Raw genomic sequence first — 15,893 nt, 5'->3', positions numbered from 1 at the left:
ACACAGAAACCCAGCAGAGATGGCCCTGGGCTGCTGGGGAGGCACAGGCCTGTGCAACCATCTCAGTGCCCCCTTCACCCCTGGTTCATGTGGTGTCTTCACAGAATTCATGGAATTACTGGGTTGGAAGAGACCTTCAAGATCATCGAGTCCAACCCAGCCCCAACAGCTCAACTCACCCTGGCACCCAGTGCCACATCCAGGATTTGTTAAACACACCCAGGGATGGTGACTCCATCACCTCCCCTGGCAGCCATTCCAGAACTTTATCACCCTTTCCATGAAAAACTTTTTCCTAATATCCAACCTGAATTTCCCTTGGCACAGCTTGAGGCTGTGTGCTCTGGTTCTGTCAGGTCCTGGAGAAAGAGCCCAACGCCACCTGAGCACAGACACCTTTCAGGAGATGCAGAGAGTGATAAGGTCACCCCTGAGCCTCCTTTTCTCCAGGCTGAGCACCCCCAGCTCCCTCAGTTGTTCCAAACCCCTCTCCAGCCTCGTTGCCTCCTCTGGATGTGCTCGAGCATCTCAACGTCCTTCCCAAACTGAGGGCCCAGAACTGGACACAGCACTCGAGGTGTGCCCTCACCAGTGCCAAGTACAGGGACAGAATGACCTCCCTGCTGCTGCTGGCCACACCATTCCTGAGCCAGCCAGGAGCCATTGGCCTCCTTGGCCACCAGGGCACACTGCTGGCTCATGCCCAGCCTGCTGTTAACCAGTGCCCCAGGTCCCTTTCTGCCTGGGCACTGTCCAGCCACACCATCAGGGTGCTCTGAGCTGGTCCTGAGAGAACCTGGGGAAATGCTGGGACAAGCAGGCAGGCTCTGGGCTGGAGGGGTCAGGCTGAGGGCAGCATGGCCATCTTTGGAGGCTAAAGCTGACTTTGGAAGCTGGTCCCAGCTGGGTGCTCTGGGTTGTCTGTGCAGGAAACACAGTGGTTCCACTCCCCACTGCTGTGCCTGGCCCCTGTGGTGGGGCTGGGAGAGAAGGGCACTCCAGCCCTGTGGGGATGTGCAGCGAGGCTGGTGTGAGTGTGTGCCCTGCAGTGGGCTCACAGCTGCCCTCCCTGCCTCCCCAGCGCCAGTGCGTGCAGTATGCGCTGAAGGCTCGCCCGCTGCGCCGCTACATCCCCAAGAACCCCTACCAGTACCAGATCTGGTACGTGGTCACCTCCTCCTACTTCGAGTACCTCATGTTCTTCCTGATCCTGCTGAACACCATCTGCCTGGGCATGCAGGTGAGGGCGCAGGGGGGGTGGAGGGGTCTGTGGTGGTGCCCAGGCTGGCTCAGCCCTGCCATCCCCAAGAGAGACTCTAGACAGGGCGTGTTTGCCTATGGTATGATGTCTGAGTCAGGGCTTCTTGACCAAACTGGGATGTGGGGAGCCCAGAGAAGGGGCTGCAGGGGGAAATTTCCTTTGTGCTGGCTGTGGGAGGGGGCTCTGCATCTGGCACACATCTCTGAGCTCACAGTGGAGGCTGGATCAGCTAATGGCTCCTTCTGCCTTATCCTCAGCATTACAACCAGTCTGCAGAAATGAACCACATCTCAGACATCCTCAACGTGGCCTTCACCATCCTCTTCACCCTGGAGATGGTCCTCAAGCTCATGGCCTTCAAAGCCAAGGTGAGAGAAGAGCATGATCAGCATGGAAAGCAGGCCAGGCCAGGGGGTCCATTTATCCTGCACTGAGCATCTCTTGAGTACAAGCACCGCCAGCCCTGCAGCTCCAGAGAGCTTCTCCTTACAAGACCCTTAAGGACCCCCATGCACAGGACCTTGGAGTTTCTGGAGGGACTACTGCTTGTTAGCCAAATCCCACCCAGTCCAGCTGGCCATTATTCCCATCTTCAGTGTTATGGCCATAGTGGGGTCATAGCTCCAGCCATCCTGATCCACCCTCCTCACTTCACTGCACAGCAGGACAGAACCAAATCAGTGAGCAGAGGGTGCAAGCTCTGACACCATCCCTTCTTCTGGGGGTCACAGTCACTGAGGAACCTTCTGGTACCCCTTCCTCTGTGTCCTCATTGACTTACACCCTTGCATGTTCACTCTTCTTTGCTTCCTCCCTGACAGGGCTACTTCGGAGACCCCTGGAATGTCTTTGACTTCCTCATAGTGATTGGCAGCATCATTGATGTCATCCTCAGCGAGATTGACGTAAGTGTCGGGGGCTCGGGCAGGGCTGTCCCCACCCAAGGCTGTGCTGGGACCTGCCCTGGCACAAGGCAGGAGTGCTGGGATGTGCCCAGCCCTGCAGGGGGACGGTGTCCTCTCCTCTCTCCCTGCTCTGCTTGCTTCTGAGAAGGGTCAAGGAAGGATCAACACATGGCATGAGCACATGGAGAGCACAGCTATGGCCCTTTGAGCATTAAAGCACAGTTTAGAATCCCCAACTGCCCAGATGTCACATTGCCCCCTCCCCTCTGGTCTCCTGAATCTGTAGGCACTGGAGTCCTGTGGAAAACAGTCACTCAGGACTAGCCCATCAGCAGCAGGCTGTGTGCCAGCCCCTGCCCCACTCCCCCTTTGCATGCCTGGACAGGGACCCACACATCCAGCCTCCGATCAATGCAGGTGCGAGTAAAGGGGTCCTCACAGCTCCCTGTCTCCACAGGACTATTCTGGCCCAGGAGAACCATCAGACCCATCAGATTTCCAGACATTTGCTTTGTGTGTGTCCCTTTACACAGCAGCCGCTACACACACACACACACACACACACACACACAGACACACACACACACACACACACACACACTCTGTGTGAGCTCCAGCCATCCCTGCAGGAGCTCTGCAGGCTGTGAGCTGTGGGCTGGTGCCTCAGGCAGTGCCTGTTTGGTGAGTGCTCTGCTGGGAGCATTTCCAGAGCAGTGCTAGGAGCCAGCATGCCCCTGCCTTGCCTAGCCCTGGCACATCACACCTGTGTCTGGCCCTGCTGTGGGCGGTGTGTGCTTCGTTCAGCAGACCTGATGGGGCTCCAGAAGCAGCTGTGGAACAGGGGAGATGATGGATTGGCCCTCTCCAGTGGCTTGGCAGTGTCTCCTCAAAGGGGCAGGGCTTGCCAGCTCCTGTGCACTGCAGAGCTGGCTCTGGCACTGCTGCTGCCTCTGCCACCCCTGCACAGGGTCACCTTCCACGTTCTCTGTGCAGGAAGGTGAGGTTTCCAGACACCCTTGAGAGCAGTCACCTTCTTCTCTGTAGGGTATTCCATGCCTCACAGAGCTGGGATGAGCAAAACCCACCCACCTTCCTCTCCTGGGGAGAGGAGCCCTGTGTCCCTCTTTGCACAGTCCTGCCCACCAGTGCAGCCATCCTCTGCCCTCTGGGCTTCTCAGCCTTCATGCCAGTGCCAGCAGCTTTTGTCTGTCATCAGCTCCTCCTCATCCTTGTCCACCAGCTCTCTGCAGCCATGCCTTGGTTTCCCACTGCCTGTTGGGTGTCCTTCCCCAGCCTGCTGTCACTCAGAACTGAAGTTCAAGGGCTGCTCAAGGCCCTGGACTCAACAGTGGTTTTCAGTCCCTCTGGAGCAAGAGAGCATTAGGCACACATGCCAAAATCCTGCTGTCCTTGGGGTGGGGATGCCCAGACACATCACAGGCTCCAGGAGGAGCCTGGTGCCCTGCTAGGCTGGCAGGGACTGACCCAGGTGCTGTGCTGTGTGTGCTGCAGCACTGTTGGCAGCAGCAGGGCTGTGCAGAAGGCCAGACAGAATTTGGGGGATGTTCTCTGTGGCCTGAGCTTCCTGGGTCCTTTTGCCTGTGTCTGTGTCCTTGAGGGTCTGTGGGGATGCCCAGGACACACCACAGGCACTGGGAGGAGTCTCGTGCTCTGTGTGCCTCCTTTGCTCACCCAGATGCTGCCTCTGCCTCTCAACAGCCACATCACCTTGTCCCTGAGCCTAAGGGATGGTGGGGCTCTGCCTGCCCTTCCCTATGCCCCTCCTGTTCTCCCCAGTTTCCATCTTACCCTTCTGTGTCTGTGTTACCTCCTTGTGTCCCTCCCTGTCCTTCTGCTGACTCTCTTGTTCTCTCCACAGACTATTCTGGCACCCAGTGGTGGATTGTACTGCCTCGGTGGTGGCTGTGACGGCACTGTAAATACCAGCTGAGTGTGCCTGCCTGCATCCCTCCCTGCCTCTGGCCAGCTTTGCATGTGCCCTGCATGTCACCGAGGCCACCACACCCAGCTGTTCCCTCCGGGCTGTAACTCTGCCCTCGCCCAGGGGGATTTGGGGTGACACACCACACACAGACTCCTCTTCCCACCCTGAGAGGTGCAAGGCTCTTCCCCAGCCCTCCTGGGCCCATCTGAAAGCCCAGCCCTGCCCTTCACCATCCCATCCCCTGGAGCTGCCATGTCAGAGGAGCTGTAGGGCAGGAAAGATGGCCTTGGTCCTTCTGCCCATCACCCTGGCTGCACAAGGCCTGCAGGGATGCCTGAAGGGATGCCAGAAGGGATGCCAGAAGGGATGCCAGAAGGGATGCCAGAAGGGATGCAGCCTCTGACAGCCACAGAAATGCTGAGAGGGGCAGTCCCTGCCCTGTGCCCTCCCCCAGGGCTGGCTGTGTCCCCTGGATGCAGCCCAATGTCCTGGGAGGCTGAGTGGGCCAAGCCCTGCACTGGTGGCCAAACAGCACCGTGGGAAATGGATTTGTAGAGAATTTTCAAAGCTTGACAGAAAGTTCATTCACAGCATAGTGCAGCAAAAGCTGATAGGCCAAGAAACACTCAAAATCTAATGTATAGTCAGCTTCTAATTGTGATGGTGTGAATTATAACATCTGTATTGTCTCACCCTTCACATGAGACTAAAAATAGGATAAAAGTTCTTTAAACACCTCTCAGTTATTATCAGGAAAAGACCTGATCCAACAGAGCACCGAGGGGGTGCAGTGGCAGCGGGGTGGCCTGGGTTGGTGTGAAAATGTGGAGGGAGCTGACTGCAGGGTACCCCGTGCCAGAGCCTCTGCCCAGGGCCCTGTGCCACCGAGCCTGGGGATGGGGATGGATGGGGATGGGGATGGGGATGGGGATGGGGATGGGGATGGGGATGGGGATGGGGATGGGGATGGGGATGGGGATGGGGATGGGAATGGGCTGCACTGGGCTGGTGGGGTGCTCCTGACCACTGCACTCACTGGATGGACACGAGGAACCAGGACAGTGAAAAAGAGAGAGGTGGGAGAGGAGATGGAGTTTTTCAGTGCATCCCTGGGAGCTTGGAAGTGTGATGCTGAGGAAGCTGGAGCTGCTGGGAGGGGTATTTACTGCTGAATTTTGTTGCCCTGAAGTAGCTGGGAGTTGTTGGAATTTGTGGTATTGATGATTTTGAGATTGTAGAAAGTTTTTGTCTTTTTGCTCTGTTGTTAAAGAAGAAGTTATAATTTGTTTGTGTTGGTTTTTAAGGTTGTTTGTTTTTGTTTATTTATAATATGTTTTGCTGCCCTGCCGCAGGTTTGTTTTGTAGGGTAGTGTGTGGAGCTCTGCCCCTCAGTGGGATGTTATAAACATTATATGCTAGAAATTATGTGTGCTATATTTATAATAATATGTTAATATTTATTATTTATGTTGAATAGTGTGTCTCTAGCTTAAGCTAATAGAAAAATGCTAACACTATAGTGAAACATGGAGGACATGAAGAAGGAGAAAAAGGATAAGACACATTTAATTTTTTTTTATCTTGTTTCTTTTGGACTCTTAATCTAGAATTTTAAAATTTTACTTTTGCACCTGTGCCACACTTAATTATTACTCATATCAAACACTCAGAGCTGGTAATTCATGCTGTAAGATTGAAAACTCTTTTCCATGGCCAGAGATCACAGCCAGTGTCTCTGGGGGCTCTGTCCAGGGGGGTTCCTGACCCCTGCCAGGGTCCCAGACCTGCCAGGGCAGCCAGAGGGAAGCCCTGGGTTCCCACAGGGAGTGGGTGGCTGGGGGGATGGGAGTGAGAGGGATCCAGTGGCAGCAGTAAGGCTCTGGCAGGCTAAGGGGTGGTGGGAAAAGCACCCCAAGCTGTGATGGAGTCCAGGTAGGCAGTGCCAGCAGGGTCTGTTCATGGCTCCTGGTGGCAGAGACTGTGCCTGAGCCTGTGCCATGCTGGGGCTATCAAGGGCATCTCCAGCCACCACAGTTAGGTGCTTCCAGACAAAACCAGTCCCTTCAGGCCAGGAGCTGTGCCTCCTGCCTGCCCACTCTGCCCTGAGCCCCTTCAGGGGGGATACCCACAGAGAGTAGGCATCACTGCATGGCCAGGTGACATGGGCAGCACCCTGCAGAGATCTCTCCTGATCTCTTCAGTCCCTCCTTTGGTTAAAGTCCTGCTGTAACATTCTCAAAACAGCCCTTTTCTTCTTAAACAGCTCTCATTAGCCCTTCCTGTGCCTGGTGGCCGCCCTGCACCTCACCCTACAAATCCAGGACGTGCTGGGCAAGGCCCTGGTGGGACTAAGCCTGTCTGTGGTGGCCCTGTGACCCTCACAGCTCTCCCAGTCCATGTGGCAGCATGCTTTCCTCCCTGCATTATCCCAGTGTCAGCAGTGTGAGCGTGGGGCCCTGGGGAGGTGAGATCCCTGGGGGAGCAGAGCCAGGGGGAGAAGTGCCAGCACGCCTTTGCACTCCGATCCTGTGGGCAGGCAAGGGCACCGTGGCTGGTGCCTGGGCGTGGATCTTGCCACCCTTCCTCCCCCCAGGACCTGGAGCCCTTTCCCTGAAGGCCTGGAGGCTTCAGCACTCTCTGTCCTGCAGCTTTGTGCTCTGCCTGCAGGACTCTGATGACAACTCCCGCGTCTCCATCACTTTTTTCCGGCTGTTCCGGGTGATGCGTCTGGTGAAGCTGCTGAGCCGGGGGGAAGGTGTCAGGACCCTCCTGTGGACCTTCATCAAGTCCTTTCAGGTCTGTCAGGAGCACTGCTGCCCTCCCAACAGGGCTGGCAGCAGTGGGACCCTCAGGCTGGCAGCATGAGCAGCCTGTCCTCGCCAGGCAGAGGAGAAGGTTCCAGTGCTGCTGCTGACTGTGGGCTGGGCCGGGGGCTTGTGGTGTGTAGAACATGGCCCAGGTGGGTGGGAAGGTGACAGCACTGAGTGTCAGAGCTGGCCAGGTGCTGGCAGTACCTGCTGGGCCCGTTTGTCCTGGTCTGGCTGGGATCTGCAGCAGGTGGGTACCTCAGGGCATGCTGCAGCATCTGCTCACAGCCCATCCTGGGCACTGCCCTCTGCCCTGGGCTGCTCTGGGCTGTGCTGAGCCTCTGTCCCAGCACAGAGAGCAGTGCTGCCATGGGGGCTGGCATCAGCCTTCTGTGTGTGAGCACCCAGAGAAGGGTGCAGGAGGGTGTGAGAGGGGCAGGTGAGCTGTTCTCTCCCCACACAGGGACAGTACAGCTCCTGCAGTACCTCCAGAGCCCCAGCCCTGTCCCCGGGCTGTGTCTCACACAAACCATGGTCCTTTTGTCACAGGCTCTGCCATACGTGGCCCTGCTGATTGTGATGCTTTTCTTCATCTACGCTGTGATTGGGATGCAGGTGAGGGGCACAGGGGCAGGGGGGTGGGGATTGGTCTCCATCAGATGCCCTGAGCCTGATGGCACCCGGGGAGGTGGGACAGGGAGGGACTGGTTCCTCTGTTCGAGCCTCTCTGGGGCTTTGCACATGATGGGACCTGTTTATCCTGGTCTGCAAGGCTGTTTGCCACCCCAGCAGCCTCCTGTCCCTGGGCTCGAGGCAGGGCAGCTGAGGCACATGGCACAACCCAGACAGGCACCAGTGCTTGTGCTGGTTCAGACCTTGTCTCCGTGGCCCAGATGAGGTGCAGTTATAGTCAGGGGTGTTTTCAGCACTGGCAGGAATGTCCAAGTAGCTTCCAAGCCCCAGAGCACCCAGTCCCAATCTCAATCTCTTTTGGGGGTGCCCAAAGCCAAGTAAACAAGAGGAAGTGGAGCTCAGGCACCAGAGGGTAGCAGGTGCCAAAGGAAGGACGGCACGCTGCAGACCTGCCGCTGTGACTTACAGATGTTTGGGAAGATTGCCATGGTGGATGGGACCCAGATCAACCGAAACAACAACTTCCAGACCTTTCCACAGGCTGTGCTGCTGCTCTTCAGGTCAGTCTTGTCCTGTCATGTAAGCAGCTCCAGAAGGCTCTGAGCCTGTGGGAATGCCCAGCTTGGAGTGAGGGAGGACCAACATTTCAGTAGCTGATTTCTTTTTTGTCCCACAGAAAGATCTCCTGCAGCGGTGGGAGCATTTCAGGAGAGGCTGTGGGTTTTCTTGGTGTGGCTGGGCTGCTGGAGAGAGGGGCATTGCTATTCTGAGTATTTCCTTCCCAGACTGGATTTTAATTTGTGAATTGTGACAAAACTAATGGAAAGCAGGAGCCCAGCCCAAGGCTTTCCTTGAGTCCGACACTTTCTGAAGCTTTCAGTGGTCCTATAGCAGCAATCCCAGAATCCTGACTGCTCCTTTTTTTGTGCACAGACAGCCTTTTGCCAGTGATTCAGTCAATACACCAATTACTAATGTAAACCTGGGTGGCCTTCACCTAGCACTAGCTGTTCTTGTGTTGCATTGATACCTCATGCCCTTACAAGGTAGCAGGCCTTCCTCCGCTCCTCCTGGAGTGGATCTGCCTTTGCTTTGCTCCGAGGGGCTGCCCATGTGCTTCTGATAACATGAACATTTTATGGGCAGTGTTATGAATCAAAGCTGGTCTTTAACTGGCATTCTTAGGCATTGTTTTACCAGAAGCAGCTGGTAGTTATTATTTCTGCTCTCTACCTAGTGTTGTGGTAAGGTGGGAATCTTATTTACTTGATTTTTGAAAATTTCAGCGTATCACGTCAGTGGAGGGTTTGGATTTCCTTACAAAATCTTTCCCTACAAAAGTCCAGTCTGTGTGGTGGGCTGGCCTCAGCCCTCCTTGCATGCCCAGAGCAGGCAGGGTCCAGCAGCTGTCCCCTGTCCCCAGGTGTGCCACCGGCGAGGCGTGGCAGGAGATCCTGCTGGACTGCAGCTACGGCCGGCGCTGTGACCCCGAGTCCGACTATGCTGAGGGGGAGGAGTACACCTGTGGCACTGGCTTTGCCTACTTCTACTTCATCAGCTTCTACATGCTCTGTGCCTTCCTGGTATGCATCTTCCACAGTTCTGTTTCTCCAAAGCATCTACTCTTATTTGTAAGGCCGTCCTTTGAAACGTGTTTCCAGTTCCATTTCTCTCTCCACAATGTCTGTCCTATTCCATGGCGTTTCTAAGTCAGCATTTCCTATCTCAAGGTTTACATTTCTTATGTCAAGGTTTGCATACAGACACACACTATGTGAGCCTTCTGTCAAGCGTTGGGATTTCTCTCCAAACCCATTTCCCACAGTATGCTGGCTCCCACAGGGCCCCTTCAGCACCCCTGTCCTGCCTGGGTGTTGGTGGCCATGTGTCTCATGGGGTGAGCCCCTGAACCTCCTCCTGGGGACATCACCCCCAGCCCACCTACCCAGCCATGCTGTGAACTGACACTGCGCTCCTGGGGGACCCAGGATCTCCTTTTAGTTTCTTCCCACAGCCTTCCAGAGTGTTTGTGTTGGCCTTGGCAAGGGTGGAGAGGGACAAGGTGCTGATGTGCTTTCCCTTTCACGTGACCTGCTTGAGCAGGAGGCTCCTCTCTGCATGGGAAGACATCATCAGCACCCTCTGACTCAGGAGACCCCAGAACACATCTGCCCCTGTTTTCATAGTGCTGCTCTCTCTCCCCTGGCTGGGTCCTCCCCATCCCTTCCTCTGCCCTCAGATCATTAACCTGTTCGTGGCTGTCATCATGGACAACTTTGACTACCTGACACGGGACTGGTCCATCCTGGGGCCCCATCACCTGGATGAGTTCAAGCGGATCTGGGCTGAGTACGACCCCGAGGCCAAGTGAGTGTGGGTGGGCAGCATGGAGAGGGTGTTCCATGGAGGGGACACGGGCACAGCAGGGTGAGCTGTGGCACTGCCTACGGGCCAGGTTCCAGCATCATCGACCAGAGGTCCATGTGGACTTGCCAGAGTTGATGCAGGTCTGATAAAAGTCATCAGGAGATTTGGGAACATAACACTTTCAATTCCCTCTTCATCCATCTGTGGTGAGGCTGCCAACCCTTCCCATGCCACTGCACACCTTCACCTGCTCCCCAGGGCCACATGGAGCAGCTGCTTTCCCCAGGAGGAGCAGAGGGAAGAGTAGGGATTTGCCCAGCACAGAAGCACGAGGCAGATCCCAGGGATCAGCCCCCAGAGCAGCTCCCCAGGCCACTGTCAGGCAGGTCTGCTGCCTCACTGCTGAGCTGGTGTTTCCTCTGCAGGGGGAGAATCAAGCACCTGGATGTGGTGACTCTGCTGAGGCGTATCAACCCTCCCCTGGGCTTTGGGAAGTTCTGCCCACACCGTGTAGCTTGTAAGGTAAGAGCTAAGGTGGTGACAAGGTGTGTGAGCACAGGGACACCTTCCCCAAGCTGTCCCTGTGTCCTCCTGGCAGACTGAGAGTGACAGTCCAGCCAGCTTATTCTCTGCTCTGACCTCTCCTTTTTAAGGAGGGGGTGTATTTGGGGGAAAGGAGAGGTGCTACTGACAGAGCTGAGGTGGTTCAGCTCCTCAAGATCAGGACTTACCTGTGCTTACCTCCTACTTCAAAGGGACTTGCAGGCCACAGTGCAGGGCCTGAGCATGTGGCCATGTCAGCTGGGCTGCAGAACTTGTTTCCAAGAGCTGATGGTGCTTAAGGAGGAGGAAACCCCAATTTTCTTAGGCACCTTTCCTGGCTTAGCTCATTCTGAACAAATCTCTGTGAGCCTGTGTGAGGCTCATGTGTAGCATGCATGGGCAGGAGCTCAGGCACTGGTGTAATCCCTCCTGGGCTTTGGGCAAACACATCAGGGGATTTGATCCCCAGACTCCTCACATTAGCCTGGGACATGTTTTGGAGTAGGGAGTGCAATGCAAAATGACATCTCTCTGAAAGCAACTGGGGAGATTCAGCCTGGAGAAGAGGAGGCTCAGGGGGACCTTCTTGCTCTCTACAAGTCCCTGACAGGAGGCTGAAGCCAGGTGGGAGTGGGTCTGTTCTCTCAAGTGACAAGTGACAGCACAAGAGGAAACAGTCTCAAGTTGCACCATGAGGGGTTTAAGATGGAAATTGGGGAAAACTTTCAATAAAAGATTGGTTGGACCCTGGGACAGGCTGTCCAGGGCAGTGGTGGGTTTCCACCCTGGAGGGATTTAGAAGCCATGTGGATGTGGTGCTTGTGTACATGGTTTTTCTGGTGGCCTTAGCAGGGTTGGGGAACAGTTAGACCTGATGATTTCACAGTTCTTTTCTGACCTAAACAATTCTGTGATACCATTATTTTCTCCCATGGCACCCATGCCCCTGTAGCTTAGCTCCCCCAACTCTAGCTTGCTCTGGTTCAGCTGGCTGGGACCAGGGATGTCACTGCCTCTGGCAGTTGTGGTGATAGTAAAAGGGTTTTAAAATCATGGGGATTTAGGGTTGGAAGGAAAACTAAGCTTAGTAGGCCCTGGAAAAAAAAATACCCTGGGTACATGTAGGCCTTGTACCTTGCTAGAACTGCACCTGTGTAGCTAGTACATGATAAATGATATAATTGTTAGATGTGATGATTGTTTAGTAATTAAACATAATTACTGTTTAATGGTAACAATAATCATGAGAAACTGTGGTCAGAGGCCTAAGAAAGATCACGAGAAACTCATGTCAATGTATACAATAGAACAATGTAAGTTTAATAATTAATATGTAAGTTATATAACGATAGAATATGAAATACGTTCAGCTCTAAAGCTGTGTCAGAGTCAGATTTGGGTCTGTACCCCTGATTCCCAGAGCTCTCCATAAAAGCACCTGCAGATAATCACATCCTGTGATTCTGTGTGCTCCTGAACGCTGACAGTGGCACCAGGGCTGATACACCAGGGAGCTCAGGCACTTGTCTGTGGGCTCAGACCCACCCGTGGGGACAAACCCCAGCCCTGCTGTTATTGCTGTTGTCTCTTTGGGCCAGAGCCCCTGGGCTGAGCCTGGAGGGCACGATCAGCTGATGGGCCACACTGGCAGCCCCGAGGGTGAACCAGTGCCACCAGTGCCACCGCTGGGCAGGGCAGGAGGGGCTGGGAGGGCTCCGTGCCCTGAGCAGACCCTGGCCAGGCCGGCTGCTCTGGCCCTGGGCCACAGCTGTTGGTTTCTGTGCAGCGCCTGGTGTGCATGAACATGCCCCTGAACAGCGACGGCACCGTCACCTTCAACGCCACCCTCTTCGCTCTGGTGAGGACAGCCCTCAAGATCAAGACAGAAGGTAAGCAGTGATCCTGGTGCCTCTACAGCCTGACAGGGAACCTTCCTTGTGAATTTCCCTTGGTTGACCTTCACATAGATTGCGTTTTGCTGTTGGCTGGGACCAACTGAATAACGACCAGGCAGCAATCTGACATGAAATTCAAATAGAAGAACGTTCAGTGTCAACATTCTAGTGTTGCCTCAAACAGGAGAAAGTGCACATTAGGTTGGAAAGAAGGACAAAGCGATAGAGCATGATGAAAATTTTCCACTGTGCATGAAAACCAGCCACATGGAACCTTTTAATGGAAATCTAATGATGTTAAGCTAAAAGGAGTGCTTCATTCTTCCAGCAGCTGAGTATTGGGAGTGAAGATGTTGAGATTCAGGAAAAACCTCTGTTTTAAAACAGATGGGAGTACAAATTGTGGTTACTGCATCTGTCCACAGCTTGTTTTTACAATTCTCAATACCATCATATTACAACTGTCCTCTATTGTATAGGAACAGGTATGGTGCAGTTCCTTCACTTAAAAAAGCCCACTTTCTATAACTGGCTGTGGTTACACACCATTCCCCACTGGCCAGGGAACTCAGGCACTTGTCTGTGGGATCAGACCCTGTGGACAAACCTCAGCCCTGCTGTTGTTGCCCATGCCAGGGTCAGAATCCCTGAGTGCTGCCGAAGACCACCCTAGGTCACAGGGTGGCTCCGTGTGCTGGAAAAGTCTCTCCTCCAGCCCGTGCTTCCAAAGAAAGGCTCAGCAGTCTCTGTTGTTCGGTCTCAAGGCAGTTTATTGCAAGTTATCTAAAAGATTTTCTTCTCGGGCTGCTGTGGTTTGCTCAGAGCTCAGGCAGAGGCGCACACACACCCTGACATCCTCTCTGACTCCGACTGCTTCTTCTCTCCCCCTCTGCCCAGGGCTGTGCTGTCTTTTATATGGTACATTACGTGTTACATGGGTACAGTTTTTCCCCAATGCCCATTACCTATATTAAATGGTGCTTTTCTATCTTTTATATGGTACATTCCGTGTTACATGGGTACAGTTTTTCCCCAATGCCTATTACCTATATTAAATGGTGCTTTTCTACTCTAAACCAATCTGTGAGTGCCAACATCACCAAGAACATGGAGGGAAGGAAGAAGAAAGAGGGAGGACAGGGCAGGCCCAAATCCCTCCATCTTAAACCCTCTGACCCCCATGTACAAAACCAAAACCCCCTGTACAGCACTCAAAAATTCTTCCCTCTACTTTGTGACTACTTCTACTATAACATCTAAACTTTTGTGGCTTCTTGTTCTTCCTGCAAGGTTGGTAAATCATTCCATGGCTCAAACCCAAAATCACAGCTGTTTCCAGCTGCCTGCCAGGGTCTCAAATGCTTCTGACCTGGGCCCGGAACCTCCAAAAATGTCTGAGGGACATTTTGAGTTCCGACAGGGTGCCTGCACGGCCCTGCTCAGCCCGAGCCTGGAGGATGTGATCAGCTGGTGGCCCACACGTGGCAGTACTGAGGGGTGAACCAGTGCCACCAGTGCCACCCTGAACAGCTTGGGAGTGGGGCTGGTCCAGCTCCCATCCTTTGAATTTAGCTTAGGGGAGGTGCTGCTGACCTGCACAGAGCTGGGGTGGTTCATGTCCTGGAGATCAGAACTTACCTGTGCTCATCTCCTACTGAAGCAATACACAGAATAAATAAATAGACTCCACAACCTGGGGTAGTTATGAAGTGGGTGTTGTCTTGGTTTGAAAAGACAGGAGTCTGTGAAGGAAGGCAAGAGCCTCCTGTGAAATGGAAAAGGTAAACCCCCTCCCTCTGAATTACCACAATTTCAAAATTAAAAGGCTCTCAGGCAAAGATATGGGAATGGGAATAACAGTTCTTTACTAGGAGAAAAACTAACAAATTAAAAAAAAAATTAATTAGTACAAACAAAACTAGTAGAGGAGTCAGGGTGTTGGTAATAGTCCAGTGAAATGGTGGCTGCTCCTCCTGGAGTGGCAGATGAAATGCTGCTGGAGCGGGGATCTGTAGAAGGGTGGAGTTTTCTCTGAAGGTCTGGTGATGGAGTAGATGGGCCCGGTCTTACTCTGGGGATCCAGCAGGGAAGAAGCTGCTCCTCTGAGAATCCAGAGAAGGGCTGCTCTGGTGTCCAAAAAAATGCTGATTTTATGCAGGTAGGGAAGCTTAGCTCCACCCTCTGGGTGGAGCATCTCACACTGAGATGCTGTAACTTTATGGGTGATGCAGTGAGTCATTCAATGGCCCATTAACAGAAGAGATCTCCCCGGAGGGAGACATTGTTCTTGGGAGAGATAAGAAAACTGCCCAAGCTCCAATAGATGGCAAATGGAATACATGCTTGTCTTACAAGCCAGGACAGGTGTGTATTGTCAGCGCCTGGCACAAGTGAGATATCTCTCCAAAAAGTTTTGCCCTGATCCTCAGTCTGACCCACACCTTTATTCCCAAAGGTGTTCCATATGCAGTACATTACACAACCTTTCATGCATATTCAACCCCTGGCCCCGCCTGCCCTCGCCTCTCATGTGAAATAGGTGCATGCCCTTCTGGGCACTGGCACGCCTTGTTCCCTTGTTCACACGGGAGTCCCTCGGTGCTCTCTTGAGGCTGAAGATCGTGGTCTTCCTCATGGCTGAACTTTTGAACTTTTCCTCTTTGCACGTGCGCTTTCAGTCCTTTGGTGCTTATCTGAATACGTCTGTCAGTCTTGATAGGCTTAGAGACAGGGGAGCTTCTTTATCTGGGTAATTTGCATCCCTAGGCATTGTTCTTTATGCAAGAAGCTTCAGAAATTTGCATTTTCCTATGCCCTTTGTACTATGGCAGATGTTTCTTAAGTGAAAGGCTAAAATTCAGCACATAAGTCTACAAGCTAAAATATAAATGCTTAATTCATTTTGTTAAATTAAGTGAACTCCAAAAATCTCTAATTCACTACTTCAAAGGTGTGGCACCGATGGGCTGGCTCTGCCCAGGGTCCTCATTGCAGGGGACTTCAGGCCCTGAATTTAGCTGTGCTGGGGAGGAGCTGCTTTCCTTTACCCCTTCCTTGCCAGCATAGTTTGATGAGCTTTGCTGTGGGAAGGTGTCCCCCCAGCTTGTTATGGGAATAAATCACACGGGACTCCATTTTCTTCATGGTGGAAAAAGCCCATTCTTTATTCACATAACTGGTTTTTATACAGTTTTATAGACCTCATGTGGGACTCAAAGTGGTCAGTAGCTTTCTTGCCAATTACTTTTTTGGTTAGTAACAAGTTATTATCCTGTATTGATTGGCCACTCAAACCCTTGGGGTGTAGGTGCAGGGAAAGTTGTTTGTGAGAGAGAGAAAAATGAAAACTACCTAACCATGTAAAACCAGTTTATACAGGTGCTGGGTGTTTTTTACCCAAGAATAGATTGTTATGTTAATGAACTGCTCACACCAGGATTGCTTTCACATGGGAACTTGCAGAGGGCTAGCCTGACAAGGCCAGACAGTGATTTCAGGAGAGCAGGCCTGATTTTATGAAGCCTTTCTTATAATTTT

At 53.1% G+C, this 15,893-nt stretch overlaps 1 protein-coding gene across 1 annotated transcript in view; it reads left to right on the top strand.

Annotated features, from left to right (window-relative positions):
- Nucleotides 1–15,893, top strand: part of CACNA1S (calcium voltage-gated channel subunit alpha1 S) — a 54,147-nt gene that overhangs the window by 31,294 nt on the left and 6,960 nt on the right. Inside the window, exons 26-36 of the mRNA XM_030292034.4 lie at nt 1,082–1,240; nt 1,519–1,629; nt 2,083–2,166; nt 4,046–4,102; nt 6,779–6,907; nt 7,468–7,533; nt 8,020–8,111; nt 8,975–9,134; nt 9,791–9,918; nt 10,344–10,440; nt 12,248–12,350. Of these exons, the coding sequence (XP_030147894.4) occupies nt 1,082–1,240; nt 1,519–1,629; nt 2,083–2,166; nt 4,046–4,102; nt 6,779–6,907; nt 7,468–7,533; nt 8,020–8,111; nt 8,975–9,134; nt 9,791–9,918; nt 10,344–10,440; nt 12,248–12,350 (1,186 nt within the window). The remainder of the gene's footprint in view (nt 1–1,081; nt 1,241–1,518; nt 1,630–2,082; nt 2,167–4,045; nt 4,103–6,778; nt 6,908–7,467; nt 7,534–8,019; nt 8,112–8,974; nt 9,135–9,790; nt 9,919–10,343; nt 10,441–12,247; nt 12,351–15,893) is intronic.

This window comes from Taeniopygia guttata, chromosome 26 (genome assembly GCF_048771995.1).
Source record: "Taeniopygia guttata chromosome 26, bTaeGut7.mat, whole genome shotgun sequence".
Classification (NCBI taxonomy): Eukaryota; Metazoa; Chordata; class Aves; order Passeriformes; family Estrildidae; genus Taeniopygia; species Taeniopygia guttata.
Note: the sequence above shows the minus strand (reverse complement) of the source record. Positions and strands in the feature narration are given on the sequence as shown.